This window comes from Vulpes lagopus, chromosome 1 (genome assembly GCF_018345385.1).
Source record: "Vulpes lagopus strain Blue_001 chromosome 1, ASM1834538v1, whole genome shotgun sequence".
In the NCBI taxonomy this organism is placed as follows: Eukaryota; Metazoa; Chordata; class Mammalia; order Carnivora; family Canidae; genus Vulpes; species Vulpes lagopus.
Window position 1 is genome coordinate 65,364,586 of NC_054824.1, and position 16,325 is coordinate 65,380,910.

General features: G+C 39.5%; 1 protein-coding gene across 1 annotated transcript in view; it reads right to left on the bottom strand.

The window, feature by feature from the left end:
- The window catches only part of DNAH8 (dynein axonemal heavy chain 8), a 340,697-nt gene that overhangs the window by 190,120 nt on the left and 134,252 nt on the right, over positions 1–16,325 (bottom strand). The window contains exons 36-42 of the mRNA XM_041748133.1: positions 16,014–16,238; positions 12,967–13,139; positions 11,386–11,564; positions 5,970–6,157; positions 4,738–4,824; positions 4,535–4,642; positions 3,156–3,290 (exon numbers count right to left, since the gene is read on the bottom strand). Coding sequence (XP_041604067.1) covers positions 3,156–3,290; positions 4,535–4,642; positions 4,738–4,824; positions 5,970–6,157; positions 11,386–11,564; positions 12,967–13,139; positions 16,014–16,238 — 1,095 coding nt within the window. The remainder of the gene's footprint in view (positions 1–3,155; positions 3,291–4,534; positions 4,643–4,737; positions 4,825–5,969; positions 6,158–11,385; positions 11,565–12,966; positions 13,140–16,013; positions 16,239–16,325) is intronic.

Below are 16,325 nucleotides of genomic sequence, written 5' to 3' on the forward strand. Positions count from 1 at the left end.
TGCCTGTGTGTCTACCTCTCTCTGTGTGCCTCTCAGGAATAAATAAAATCTTTTTTAAAACAATTTTCTCTTTATCTTTGAAATTTGCAAGTTTCACTATTAAATGTTGAGGTGTTGAACGTTTTTATATTGATTTGTGGGGGGGGGGGGTCCTCTCTATCTCTTGGATCTGAATGCCTGTTTCTTTCCCCAGATTAGGGAAGTTCTCAGCTATGATTTGTTCAAATATTATTTGTGGTCCTCTCTCTCTCTCTCTCTCTCATCTCTTCTGGAATCCCAATTAGATGTATATTCTTTCTTCTCAGGCTATCATTTATTTCCCTAAGCCTTTCCTTGTAGGCTCTTGTTTTTCTCTTTTTTTCCCTCAGCTTCCTTCCTTACCATCAACTTGTCTCCTATGTCACTCACTCTCTCTTCCACCTCATTAGCCCTACTAGTTAGGTATCCAGTTTGAACTGCATCTCATTTAATCTATTTTTAATTTTGGCCTGATTAGATCTCAATTCTGAAGTAATGAAGTCTCTAGAGTCCTTTACCCTTTTTTCCAGAGCCACCGTAGCTTTATAATTGTACTTCTGAATTGACTTTCTGACATCGTATTTAAATCCAAATTTGTAACTCTGTGGTAGGGAGTACTATTTCAGGGTCTTTCTTTAGTGGTGAAGTCTTCCTTCTAGTCATTTTTTCCATTGCAGAGTGGCTGTAGGACAGGCTGAGTCAAAAATATCAACCACAACCTAAGTTAAATACACCCTAGATGATTTTGAAGAGGTCAGAGACCAGAAAATAAAAGAAAAAGAACAGAACAAAATAAAACAAAAGGACCACTAAAGTGAAAAACAAATTTTAAAATAAAGAAGTAAAAATAAAAAGCAAAAAAGCAAAAACAAAGAAGAAAAAAGAAAAAAGAAAAAAAAAGTAAAGAAATGAGGAAAAAGAGAAAAAAAAAAACAGGGGACGATGGTGGTGAAGAAGTGGTAGTGGAAAGAGAATGTAGTCTACCTGAGGAGTCCTAGAAGATGATCCTCTTGTTTCTCAATATATTTTGTTCTGTATGTTAGAAGATGCTCAATCCCAAATTAATATAAACTGGCAATACTTATAAAAATCCCCAACATTGACCACAAAAACATAAACAAGATAAAAGAGGGGGTCAGAATGGCAAGGAAGAGAGAATATAATCTCACAGGATGAACCAACACAGTGTTCCACTTGGTTCTGGGTGTATGTTGGTTGTGTTTTAGAAGGTGCTAACTTCCACCATTGTAAAATAAAACAAGGCATAAAAAAACAAAAAACAAAAACCCTTATCTCATATATCTACCAATATTAAATTGATACGTTGAAGAGAATCCAGAAGTGAAAAATATATCTAAGACATGTAATTGTAGAAATATGAAAGGCAAAAAGGAAAAAACTTAAAAATGAAGAGCTGGTAAATTATTGTAGTTAGGGTGGGAAAAGAGAAAAATGTTGGAAATTTTTAGTCTGATATAAAAATGAGTCGTAATGGAAAAAGAAAGAAAAAAAAAGAGGACCATCTAGTTCTGTGTACTATTTTCCCTCAGTCCTGGAGCTTTCCAGCCCTGCTTCATCAGTAAATTCACTCTTCCCCTGTTCTTCCAGCCGGTCTTCTGAGGGAGGGGCTGCTGCGCTGATTCTCAGGTGTGTGTGCCTGGGGGGAGATGCTCTACCCCTTGTCAGGTGCTGGCTCAGTATAAGCTGTTTATCCTGTGAGGCCTTTGTTCCTTAGAGGCCCCACCTCTCCCAGGCACATGGTGAAACAAAGAGGAAAAACATCAATGGCGGCAGCCCTGGAGTCAGCTCCCCGTAACTAATCGTAGTCTCCCAGTCCACACTGGCCTAGATGCTCCCAGGGGCAGCGCAGGTGCACTGATCTGCACAGCTTGGGGGCCCCCAGCGGCAGGAGATTCCTCACTGTCCTGTGCCCTCCCCACTTCCACCTGTCCTGGGGGGAAGGGAGGATAACTGGCTTTGTCCACTTGGGCGCCCAAGGATCCTGGGCTCCTGCTGCTGGACCCGCGCTCCCAGGGACCTCCCCTCCCAAAGGGAATGGGATACAGACACCGCCGTCTGGAGCCAGCCCGCCCAACTGATTGGCTTTTCCCAAATGGCCCGGAGGGCTGTGGCACGCCAGCCCTTTACTGATATCAGACCATGGTTTGCAGGAAGTTTCCCCCAGGTGCCCCCCGTCTCATAGTGACTCCGGGAATCTTGAGGCTTCGTTGCTCCTCCTGTGATTCTGCCCGATTTCCTTGCTGAGCACTTTTCCATCAGGGAAAACTCCGGCATGGATTTTTAGAGTTACCGTTTCTCCAGGGCTGGGCTTTCCTGCCCTGTAGTCTTTCAGCGCTTCACTTTAGCCCGGCTACTCGCGGTTCCCCTCCCCCACTTTATATTTTATTTATTTCTTTTCCTCCTTCCTTTCTTGTTAGAAGCCAAAACTTTTCTCTCTGTAGCATTCCAGCTGTTTTCTCTTTAAATCTTGGGTCGAATTTGTAGGTGCTCAGGATATTTTGAAAGTTATCTAAGTAAGTTTGTGAGGCCAGGTGAGTTGAGGACCCTACTCCTCCACCCCCTTGCTCCTCCCTCCTCAACATAGATGCCCTTGGATAAATACCACGTGTACCTGTCTGCCAGTTGGTTCAAAGAAGCTGGCTGAAAGCAGCAAGATAGCTATGATCATCTTCACAAAGAACTTTCAATGCACTTTTGGAAAATGTGGTGCTGATGCTTTGGAAGAGACATAGCTAAAATGTACTTAGATTCTGAGAAAGTGAAAGCTCTCATGGTTCTCAGTAAATCCAAGAAGCCAAGATATCCATGTTCTAGAGTTTGTGTTACATTATGAGTAATGGTAGAGGGCTGGACTGAAATTTGGGGGCCAGAGCCCACCAATGAAGCCTATTTTATGGCTCATAGCTGATAAGAGGATGCATTTCCAGCCCATGTTGCACATACAAGGCCATGGGCTTTTTGCCTTGTGGAGGCACAGGGGTAGTAGCTTCATAGGCACAATGTCCCTGTAATCATTAATGCTCAGAGCTCAACCTGAGCCAACCCCCATGTATCAGCTAAGGAGGGAAACAGTCAGGTAGGAATCTGGAAGAAGTGAATTCAGAGAAGGGAGATACCAGCTTGGAAAGGTTCATGTCTCTCAGTCCTCTCATGACAGTGCTCAGTTCACTATCTTCTGGTCTGGCTCTTTTTTGAGATCCAAGTGTCCTCAATACAGATAGAATATTTCTCAACCCAAAGTCGTAATGAACCTGAGATGGGGGGGGTAAAAAAGAGTGTTTCAGTGAACAGTTCTAAATGTAGACTCACCATGCATACACACGGAGATATTCTATTAGGTACACACTGCTGTTTGGAGGGGCTGAGCTGCAAAGTTCCATTAGCTTCAGTCTCTCACCTTTCCTTTGATTACGAAATGATCATTCTATTGGGAAATTTTAAGATTTTATTTATTTACTTATTTGGGAGAGAGAGAGAGCACAAGCAAGGGTAAGGGGAGAGGGAGAAGCAGACTCCCCACTGAGCAGGGAGCCCAACGTAGGGCTTGATCCCAAGACCCTGAGATCATGACCTGATCCGAAGGCAGACACCTAACCAACTGAGCCACCCAGGCACCCCATGGGAAGTTCACAATTTAAATATACTTTGAGAATATTACAATCTGATACAGTCCATACAGCAAACAGATTTAAATGTGTTACCAACAGGTTACACATTCTGTGATTCCATTTCTGTAACATTCTTGGAATAACAAATTATTTTTGTTGCAAGAGGTTAGGGACTTGGAAGAGGGGTGGGTGTGGTTATGAAAAGGTAGCATGAGGAAAACCCTACAGTGACAGAACAATCCTGTATGTTGATTGTGGTAGAGATTACATGAATCTCCATGTTATGGACCCATGTGACATAACTGCATAGTACTACACACACACACACACACACACACACAGTGCGTGTAATAGCTGGTGAACTCTTAATAAACTCTGTGGATTGTACTGTCGGTCTTCTGGTTTTATTGTTTGTTATTGTACTATAGTTACATAATGCCAACACTGAGGTGCCTAGGTGGCTCAGTCCATTCAGCATCTGCCTTCAGCTCCACTTGTGATCCCAGGGTCCTGGGACCGAGCCCCCAGTGGGGCTCCCTGCTTGGCAAGGATTCTGCTTCTTCCTCTCCCTCTGCCCTCCACCTCACCTCTGCCCCTTATTCTCTCTCTCTCTCATTCAAATAAATAAATAAAATCTTTTTTTTTAATGTCAACATTGCAGGAAGTAGGGTACACAGGACCTCCTTTACACTTCTTTGCAACTTCATTGAAACTCCATAATGATTTCAAACTAAAAAAGGTTTTAAAAATACACAAATAAATGAATTATAAATATATCTTAGAAAAGAGCCAAGATTTTTAAAACTCACTGATTAGTATTTATCAAGGTAAAATCGCAAAGTAAAAAATCAAGTTCTACAGCTAGGGAAAAACAGATTTACAGTTACCTGTTTGGTAAGTTGCTCTTCACAGAGTTTGTAAAGAACATAAAACTTTTGGGCCAAGATAACATTTTCAAGAAAACCACAGCTTGCAAGTTTGACTCGCATAATGATCTGAAAATTAAGATTGTGAGATTTTTTTCAACAACATTAGTGAAAAACAAGTAAGGAACATAAATTATATTATGTTTTTAAATCTTGGTGCCTACCTGTCTATCAGGAACCATCATAGCAACAGTTCTAAACTGAATTTTTAAGTTTTCTGGTAGTTCCTGGCGCCCAGCATATCCAGGGTTCTAAAAATTAAAATTGTTTTGAATTATTATTTTTTTTTAACTTTTTTTTTAAAATTTTTTTTTTATTTATTTATGATAGTCACACAGAGAGAGAGAGAGAGAGGCAGAGACATAGGCAGAGGGAGAAGCAGGCTCCATACAACGGGAGCCCGACGTGGGATTCGATCCCGGGTCTCCAGGATCGCGCCCTGGGCCAAAGGCAGGCGCCAAACCGCTGCGCCACCCAGGGATCCCTGTTTTGAATTATTGATATAATTTTCATTTCATGAATACGAATACATTCAAATTCCTAGTTCATATTCTAAGCTGGTATTACAAAACATTAGATTCATAAAACTCCCTCCTTTCTCAAAAATATGTATTCGACCATTCATATTTTTAAGGTTGTATCACTTCCTCCTACATATTTCCATGTTCATTATACTAACAAAATCATACACACATATCCCCGCAGGGAGCCTGATGTGGGACTCAATCCCAGGACCCTGGGATCACGAGATGCTCAACCACTGAGCCTCCCAGGTACCCCTTTAATCCAAGAAGAATGTTACTCTTCTTTTAAATTGTTCTACACCATAGTATCATACAATAAATTCATTCATCCCATTTCCTGAGTTATAACTGATCACTTCTGGATTATTGTTTACCCTCAACTGCTCTGCAAATATATTTGCTTACAATAAAGCTTATCAGAAAATTTCCCGATTTTGCTTTCTATAATTTATCTTTGTCCACTGAGACACTTAAAATTCAGATTATTTTGCGTTATCTTGCAACATAAGGATTTAACTATATAAAGAACATATAAAAACATGTGGCATGTGGGAAAGATAAATCTTTGAGGTTTTAAGCCACTGAGATTTGGGGATTGTTACTGTAGCTAGTCTATGGGATAAAATACAGAAAACATTTAGTTGAGCACCTGACACATAACAAGTGATCACTAAACTGCAGCTAGTATTACCATTAACATATTACCATTTTATCTTCTCTCCAGGCTACTTTTGCTACTCAAAAAAATCATATGATAAGAATCACTCATGACCTCTGAATAGTCAATCATTTACTAACAAACATATGCTTTCTTTTATTTAAATCTATAGTAATTAGACTAAACACATTGCATTTAAAGACCATGTTCTCACCATTGTTAGGAAGATTCCAAATTCTGGATTCAAATCAACACAATCACCATCAGAAAAAATGAACTGTTTTTTTCTCTCTTTTCTTGCTGTCAGAACAATATAAATTTGTTGGGCTGCCACTGATAACACAGGCAGTTCAATTCTGTTAAACTCATCAAAACAGCCCCAAGAACCAGATTGTGCAAGACCTGGCAGGAAAAAGTTAATTTGAAGTTTTACTTTATAACATACCCCCTACCAAGCAGAAAAATCACTTCTCTAAAGTGCAAACAATTATATATTGAAATATAATTTAGAGAAAGTTTCAAATCTGGCTGTTTGTAAAGATATATCTAATTCTAGTGACAGAGAGAGGTTTAATTATTTGCACATCATCCTGGAAACAATGAAAATAGCGCACTGCCAAAATCAAAGTACAGGCACGTCATTACATGCAGGGATGTCACAGGGTGATAAATTTTGATTCAGTTGGGAAGACAGAATGAGAGATGCCCTTTCCAGGTCAGATCACTTTCCTTCCTCTTGCAATGAGAGACATGCAGGGATGCTGGGTGAGGCAGAAAAGGGTCAAGGAGATTTTTATGTATTCCTTACAAACTTGATACAAAGAAGACTCCAGTATTATGAACACTGCTCCTGTCTAATCTCTAAGGATGAAAACATTGTCTTCAGCTGCATGAAATGTTCTCCTTCCTTTTATTATTGTGCTCCTTCTAGTTTTTTTTTTTTTCCTCGCCTTTAGGAATTTCCATTATAGGGATGTTGGAACTTTTCTATCTATCCCTATGACCTTTAGGCTTTTCTGCCAAACTTCCCATTTCTCTCTGCAGTGTATTTATTCTCTTGGCTAGATCATTGTTTAAGTCAACAGAGGTTTTTAATTCATTAATTAATTATTATTCCCATTGCTTTATTTTTCATAACAGCCTGTTTTTCTTCAACCGGTTGCGTGTTATATAAATTTTTGAATCCCTTTGAGGCTATTGATTTTATTTCCTGTTTTCTCCTGCTTCCTCTATGAATCCGTTTAGTGGTGGGTAGATCTCTTAGCTATTTGGGATGCCTCCCTAATTTCTCCAAGTATTTTTTGAGACTTTGTTATCTCTGCATTTCTGTGTTATTTCCTCATTCCGAATGCCAATTCCTGAGTGCAGGATACATGCCTGCCTCTGCTGATTTGGGAGAAGGAATGGGAGAGGCACGCAAGAGCTTCCCCTCTGGGGCTGCGGCTTACAGTGTGAGCTGGTACAAAGGATTCTCACTTCAGAAAGCTGCATTATAATTTATACAGAAGAAAAATACTGGGGACGGCCACTTCCTTTTCTTTTTCTCTGCCATCTGTTCTAATTCTAGAATCCTGGGAATTACCTTGTGCTTTAGTCAGCTGCCCTCACCTATCCTCAACCTTTCAGGTAGGAGTCATGGACAGAAGAATCCTTCTTTTTGATGTGGGACCCAGGAAATTGAACAAAATCCCCTACCCCTGGACAAGCAGAGCAGGACTGACTCTGTTTTGGGCTGCACCCGCCTGGCGCTGACCTGCTTATTACTTAGGGCGCTGCCCCGCCCTAGTCAGAGACCAGGACACACCCTAACCTGAAATCCGGCTCAGCGGACCAGCAGGACGGTGCAACTTTCTGCGTATCCCATTGGCCCCTGGCCCCTATAAAGCTGCTGAGCCTCTTAGTCTCGGGGTCCAAGTCCCTGCACCGCCGCGTCGGGTGCACTTGGTCCCAGGCTCGAGCTTGTAAATAAACCCTCGTGTGTTTGCATCGGTGTCGGCTCCTTGGCGGTTCCTCCGATTCGCGATCTTGGGCACAACATTGATACAGGAAATGATTCTCAGGGTTCAAAAATGGCTTAACAGACAATTATAAAGAATGATGTAATGAATACTCATGTACCTGCCTATCATATATTAACAATTTGCTTCATGGGACACCTGGGTGGCTCAGTGATTGAGCGTCTGTCTTTGACTCAGGGCGTGACCCTGGGGTTCCGGGATCGAGTCCCACATCAGGCTCCCTGTGAGGAGCCGGTTTCTCCCTCTGCCTATATCTCTGCCTCTCTGTTCTATGAATAAATACAATCTTTAAAAAAAAAAACAATTTCTGGGGATCCCTGGGTGGCTCAGCGGTTTAGCGCCTGCCTTTGGCCCAGGGCATCCTAGGGTCCCAGGATCGAGTCCAGCGTTGGGCTCCCGGCATGGAACCGGCTTCTCCCTCCTCCTGTGTCTCTGCCTCTCTCTCTCTCTCTCTCTCTCTCTCTATGTCTATCATACATAAATAAATAAATCTTTTAAAAAATTTTCCTTCAAATTTCATTCTAAAGAATAAAATATTAGAACTACAGCTCAAATCCATGTATGTTTCTCTTGGATCCACACTCCCTCCTTCTCCAGAGGTAACTTGTATCCTGAATTTGATGTCAGTGGTTGCAGGCATCCTTTAAACTACTGCTTTTATGTATGTATTCATGAACACTATATGTTTTGCCTATTTGAGATTTATATGCATCTATCTACATGTATCTATTTATAAAATACTGTATACCCTTCTGAAATTTGATTTATTTGCTCAATATTATTTTTCTGAGATCTATCTAAGCTGATACACATAGATCTAATTCACTATTTTAAAATGCTTTACTGTGCAGTATTTCATTGCCTAAATATACCAGTTTAAAAATTCGTTCTACTTTCAATAGATATTTGGTTTGCTCCTAATAATTTGCTATAACAGTGTATCAATCTGGCTCATGTCTTTTTACAAAATGTGAGAAGTGGAAATGCTAGGTCAAAGAGAGTATGTGCATCTTCACATTTACCACCTATTGCCACGCTGTTCTCAGAAGCAGCTCTACCAATTTGCACACACATAAGTATTAACTGTTGTAATTTCTTTTTTTTAAGATTTTTTAAAAATTTATTCATTCATTCATGAAAGACACACACAGAGAGAGAGAGACACAGAGAGAGAGAGAGAGAGAGAGAGAGAGAGAGAGAGGCAGGCAGAGACACAGGCAGAGAGAGAAGCAGGCTCATGCTGGGAGCCTGATGTGGGACTCCATCCTGGGTCTCCAGGATCATGCCCCCGGCCAAAGGCAGGCGCTAAACCACCAAGCCACCCCAGGATCTCCCTGTTGTAATTTCTATAAATCCTTACCAACAGTGGTTTGGCCAGACTCTTCCATTGTTGCCACTCTAGCAGAAGTGAAATTAGTATCTCATTGGTGTTTTATTTTGGGTTTCTTCATGATTGGAAGAAAATCTTTTTTAATGCTGCATATTAATTTTTAGCAGCTATACATGTTAAAATATCTTCTCATGGTCTATAGCTTATGTTTTGTTCTCTCTCTTAAATGGAGAAATATCACATAAAGACTGTGAATTTATATATATATATGTATATATAATTACATATATACATATTTCAGATGATATATATATACATATATATACATACACATAAAAGGTGAAAGCTGGATGTACAATCTCATGGTATCTATTACAGGGATTTTCTCATATCGTATTTAAAGGAAGGCTACATGAGTGAACTCATGATTTTAATACAAAGAAGCTCCAGTGTACTTCTCTCCTATTATCTCCCCTTTCTTCCCTCCCAGAAGGAGGGACTGCTAGTCTGCATCATTCTCTTGCTTTGCTTTGCTTTTTTACTATCTATGTATACATATCTAAATGGTATGTATTTTTAGTTTTACCTATTTTTGCATTTTAAATAAATTTAATCATACCATATGTATTTTTCTTCACTCCAAGTTGTACCTGTGAGGCAGCTCTACGTGAATGCATCATCTTGTAGTTATTCATTTTCACTGCTATATAGGACTGTTATACTCAATTTCATATATACACGTTATACTTTTTTCCTTCCTGTATATACAGTATATAAATTATATTTTCCCAATTTATGTGTCTATGTGTCCAGTCCACTGTGGAGGACACTAGAGTTGTTTTTAGTTGTTGTTATAAGAATTGCTGCAGCAAACATTTACACACAAACTCTCAGACATGAGTGTCATTTACCTGACTATATACCAGGAGGTGGGATACATGAGAAGACACATGGTGCTGTTTTTTCCAAAAAACTTTTATACTCCTACCAGTAGCTGATGATAATTTGTTACACTATACCTTGCCAATGGTTAAAATGTCACACTTAAATTTTTGTCAAACTGCTGTGTACAAAATGGAATCTCTTTATAATATGTAATTCTTTGATTGCTGGTCACTTGGTTTTCTTCATTTCTGAAATGTCTATTCAAGACTTTTCTCTCTTTTCTATTGGGTTATCTTTCTCTCATTCATTCATGGGCATTACTTATGTGTTTGGGAGACTAATCCTTTGTAGGCAACATAGGTTGCTAACGCCTTTCCAAATTTCTGACATGGCTTTTCTCTCTTTGATATCCACTGATGAACAGAAGTTTTTAATTTGGGGCAAGCAATGTATCAATTTTTCTTTTATGACTCATGATTTTTGTATTAAATATTCCTTTCTCAAAAAAATATTCCTTTCTCGGGGATCCCTGGGTGGATCAGCGGTTTAGCACCTGCCTTCAGCCCAGGGTATGATCCTGGAGTCCTGGGATCAAGTCCCAGATGGGGCTCCCTCCATGGAGCCTGCTTCTCTCTCTTGCCTGTGTCTTTGCCTCTCTCTCTCTCTGTCCATCATGAATGAATAAATAAAATCTTTAAAAAAAATTCCTTTCTCTGAGAACAAAGATCTTTTTATTTCTTACCTTCTAAAAACTGTATAGTTTTGCCCACCACATTTAAGTGTTTAATCCCCAGAAGTGATTTTTATATATGGTTGTAGGCAGCCAATTTTTATATGTGTAGGGATCCTATTTCCTTTGTTAAATGTTAATCATCTCTTGTCCCAGAATGATTTATAAAGTCTATCTCTTCATCACTGATTTACAATACCACCTTTGCCATATGTCAAGTGTCCTTGGCCCACTTCTGCATTCTCTGTTATATTCCACTGGCCTATTTATCAATCCCTGCACCAATACCACAATCTCTAAATTATGTTCTAAATGATATCTCTCACTTCAGTGGGATTTAATGCAAGAAGGGAAGCCACATGTGTCATGGGTTTGCTGTCTTGATCTTATCCCCTCCACCACTGTTTCGGGAAATAATAAATTGATTCCATTTTCACAATCCAATACACACTCAACTCATGGACTAGAATGCCAGTAATAGTCTTGAACCATATGAAATTGATGATATCCAGCCATTTCTGACCCAGAAAAATGGCAAGATCATATGTACTAACCTATACACTAATTTTGCTTATGTGGAAAAATACCCCTTTAGGTTTACATCTGAAAATAATGTTAAAGAGCATTAAAAATACATTCATCAAAAATAACAGCCTTTGACACTTGCCTTTAAAAATCCTTCCTAGCCCTCGGAAATCCATTTGATCTGAGCAGTTAAACACGACCACATATTTTCCCAAACATCTTCCCATGTCTTTCGTAGTTTCTGTTTTGCCAGTGCCCGCAGGTCCTGCTGGAGCACCGCCCATGTTCATTCCCAAAGCCTGCGCTAAGGTGATATAGCATCTGCAAATGTCAATCAGATAAAGCACCGGGAATATGGGATAACACGTTACTATAGTTAAGCACAAGCCAGAGTCAAATGTGACTGGAATGGGCCTGTTGATTTTAGAATTTGTGCAGCCCACATAAAAGAGGCAGCCAAAAAGGGCTGGAGTACTTGATACTCACTACAAGTAGTACAACAATTGCAAATATTTCTTGGGACAAATTTTCTAAACTTCTCAACTCTGACCTAAAACCCTCAGGCCTTCCTTCCACTGTGATCAGCATAATTCATACATCAGAGAACCAAATAAGCAGTGGTATGCTGACAGATGTTGAACAACTGGCTCTCCAGTTCAAAAAAAAAAAAATCTGATGTTCATGTTTGCCAATTTCTGTAGTATAAATATTTCCACTAGAGCCCATGATAAGCTACTGATGTGCTATCACAAAACTGGGAAGAGATGCTTACAGTTGATTCTCAAAAGCTGGTATGAGCCAACTGCAGGATACCATTGCAAAAAAAATCAATTTACTATGAAATGTTTCACTCATTTAGGTAAGTATAAAAAATAATATAGTAAAAAAAAAAAATAATATAGTGAGCTTTCTTATATCCATAGTCCAGCTTCAGTTAAATTTGCTTCACATCTAAGTAAAACTTAGTGAAGCTTCATGAGACATTTAGTCTTCTATGGAAATCTCAGTGGAAGAAGAAACACATGGACAAGTTTTATGCTACAATGCCCTGGGCATAGAGAAGGAGGTTGGATGAATCAGTAGGCATAATTTGTGTCATAATTTTACCTGTAGGCAGCCCTATTTAAAGTAATAGTGGAATTAATTGTTCTATGACCCAATTTAAGTCAATTCTACAAACACTTATTGAGCATATTCTATGTACAATGTTATTGGAGTGGGTGTTGTGAGATGTGGAGATGAAAAAGGTCCAGTTCTGTCTGGTGTCACATACTAGAAAGAACTGTGAAATCAGCCATTGACTGATTATTCATACCCAGCCAAGCAACTTCACTTTAGGTATCAATTTCTACGTTTAGAAAACCAAGAGACTAAATTAGATCATCTCCAAGGTCCCTTCCTTCTTTGCAATTCTAACAACTTCCCTTTATGGTGCCAGAGAAATTTTTCCACATTGCAATCTAAAATTCATTACTATCTTACTCATAGTCAACATTTAACCTTGCTTTCATTCTTTTATCTTTCTCTGCTTCACAAAAACATAATGTACGTGGACCTTCAAGTACCAACCTTGGTTATTTCATTGTTAGACTGACTTTGATGAGCTAGCATAGACCTAACACGACAGCAACATGCTTCTGCTAATATTTCAAATGCAATTTTAAAGCAATTCTAAGCACATCACTTAATTACAAAATGGAATAACAAAAACTGAGTTTCCTACCTATCTGTTAGTGGAGTGATAACAAGACGATCAGTGCATCCCAGAAATTCATTTTGATAAATAAAATCCACATCTGTGATTGACACCACAGTTTGGTCCAAATCCTCCTTAAAATAAAATCTACTCTGTTTTAGCCATTCAAAGTCAGTAACTGATTTGATATGCATTTTTACCTTAAAGACATGAAAAACAAAGAGATTTATACTGAATTTCAACAGCATAAAACACAAGCATACGGGCAGTTTTTAATCACTCATCTGCAAACTGATTCTCAGTTATTTTTTTAAGATTTTATTTTTATTTACTCATGAGAGACACAAAGAGAGAGACAGAGACATAGGCAGAGGGAAAAGCAGGCTCCCTGCTGGAAGCCTGTTGTAGGACTCGATCCCAAGACCCTGGGATCACGACCTGAGCCAAAGGCAAATGCTAAACACTGAGCTCCCTTGGTGCCCCTGATTCTCAGTTATTTAACATACATTTATTGAGCCCCTCCTTACACCTGACACTGCTGGGTGAACACAGACAGGCCTGGTTCCTGCCTTCTGGAGCTGACAGAAGAAGACAAAAGACAAACAGATAAGCAAATAATTGCAAAAATATATGTAAAGAAATTCAGAGTTCATGGAAATATGTAGCAAGAGGACCTAATGTAGTCTAGGGGGCCTGAAAGGGATACTTGGAGAAAGAAATATTCAAACTAAAATCTGAAAAAAATAGCAGGAATTACCAAGGAAAACAAAACCAAAAGAAAAAAAAAGTAAAATTTTTAAAAAGGGATAAAATGTTCTAAACAAAGACCCAGAAGAACTGGTTGCATGCTCAAGAATCTGAAAGTTCAGTACAGCTGAGGCATCCAGGACTCTGGAGACAGAGTTGAGGCTTCATAGGTCACAAAAACAGGGTTGGGCAGTGTGTTCATGGCAAAAGGCAGCCACTAAAGGATTAAGCAGGGAGATGCATGGTCAATTATGCACACATGCCGTGCCTTCCTATACCTGCACTGTGGCCAAACCCACCAACCTGCCAGGTCATCCACCTACACCTGTGGGCAGGAGGTACTGGGCTCCCACAGCCGTGAGCACAAGAGACAGAAACCAGGGAAGCACATTTAGGACTGACAGCCCACCACAACCACATTCTCCTGTGCTTAATGATTTTCCCAGGGCAAACATGGAGAAAACTTGGTCCTGTTCACTCAGGGGAATCAACACAGAAAAGTCACAAATGATCCTCTTCACTGCTCTTAAATTTGATCCCACTTCCAGGTTGTTCAGTTTGACCTCTGGGAGCCCTGCCATGTTCTGATCACCATCTACTCAAGTCTCCACGCTAAGTACAGTGCTGCTGTTTGTCATCATCATTTGTTTGTGACCTTGCTTCCCCCTGCAGTTAGGAATTTTGGATTTTCAGCTAGAGCACAGTTTGTATTCACCACCTTAGGGAGCAATTTTCAGGTAATACGATCTAGTGCCACCCCCAGGGACTCTGTTCTCATGCACAGGATCCGCAGCCACAGAGATATCAACCAGCTCCTCTCAACAACCCATTAAGATGGTGAAGAGGAGACGAAAGATGAAGAAGAAAGAATAGCTAATATTGACTGAGTTCTTACCATATATCAGGCTGTTCAAAGCATCATACATGGAAAAATAAAATGCAAATATGCTGGCCGGGAGATCTCGTTTTAGCTGGGATGCAGAGGGAGCATGAGTTCCATAGTAATTAAGACCAAAAAGAATACAGTGATGTGGTTTTAATTGTGTGTAGGTTTTCCTATTTTAAAGTCCATTCTGTACATAAAGTATAGCTTTGCTCAGCACTTAAATTTAAAAGAAATTTATTCCATGGGATTTCAGTTTTAAAAGTCAGCAAGAGATGTTAGCAGCATGCTCTTTGCAGATACAGTAATGGATTCCACAGGAGTTTCTTGAGGTGGAATTCAAAGAAAGCCAAAGTATGACAGTAACTGCAATTTAGTGAAAGGAACTCTGTAGAAGGCCAAAGAACTATGATCTGAGTATGCAGCTCTCTGATGACCGCCTTGATCAGAAGGTCCAGAGATATATCCTAGAGTAGTGTTTCCTCAACTTTAACATGCATATATGAATCCCCTGGGATCCTTGAAATGCAGATTCTGATTCAGTGGGGCATAGGGTGGGAGGAGGGGGCCAGAGATTCTGCTTCTCTAACAAGTTCCTAGGAGATGCTAATGTAACTGATTGGCATATAATACTTTGAGAAGTGAGGATCTAGATTCCAGGGGAATAAATGGATTGCAGGTCTTTCAACTTTCCATAAATATGACTTATCAGAACTTTTGATACAAGTTTGAAAACAGTAGTCTCTGATCATATTCTCTAAAAAAGGGCCCCAAGTTGCATGAATCACATGTCTCTGATGAAGAGAAGATGAATCAAATCAAATCAAATCAAATAAAGCAATGGTGGTCAAACACAAAGATAGTCACATGGAGGTGTATCAGAATCTCCTGGGGCCCCTACCCTTTAATGGTAACCACTGCTTTAGGAAAGCTTCAGCTGGATCAAGACTGCTGGGTAGAGTCCTATTTTTGAAGGGAATTCAATTACCACCCCTCCTACTCTCACCCAAAAGAATCTTGTCCAAATCAAGCCAGGATGCCCTGTTGAACACTATCAATCAGACAAATATCCACCAGACTTCTCTGAAGCTTGATTCTATTTGATTAAGACTTCTCAGTGGAGGAAGAAACTCATGACCAATCCTACCTAAACTATAACATATCACTGGTTAGTTGGTATAATGGAACATGTAGTTAGTTCACATCTCATCAGTTGGTTCCAGACTTTCAGACTGCCAAATGTGAATATACACATATGGTTGTTTAAACCATCAAATATAGATATTTGTAAACATAATATATACAGAGACAGTTGTGAAAAGGATCAAGTAGATGGAAGGTTCATATAAGTTAGGGAGTATACATAATAACTAATTGTTCATTATTAGGAGCACTAAATTATTAATTAGCACAGAAAATTAGTTTAAGAAAAAAGATACTTTACCAAGTCATCAAAAATATCTCTCTGATGCACATGAATGGTAATCAGAGTTTCAAACTTCACTCTATCGAACTTGCTTAGGTCATGTGTTGTCTGAGCAATTAGAGTATTTAGAATATCCAAAAATTTCTGGTTGGTCACGTGCATGATTTTCCTGTCATCTTTTGCATTATTTAAAGCCTCTTCAGAATCATGTGTCCACAACATCTGAACTCCCAGGAGCCCCACCTATGCGTCCAGAAGAAAAATAAGAAGTACATTTGCCAACTATTTAAAGCATATCTGCGGTAAGATTTGGTGGTCCCTCATCCATAT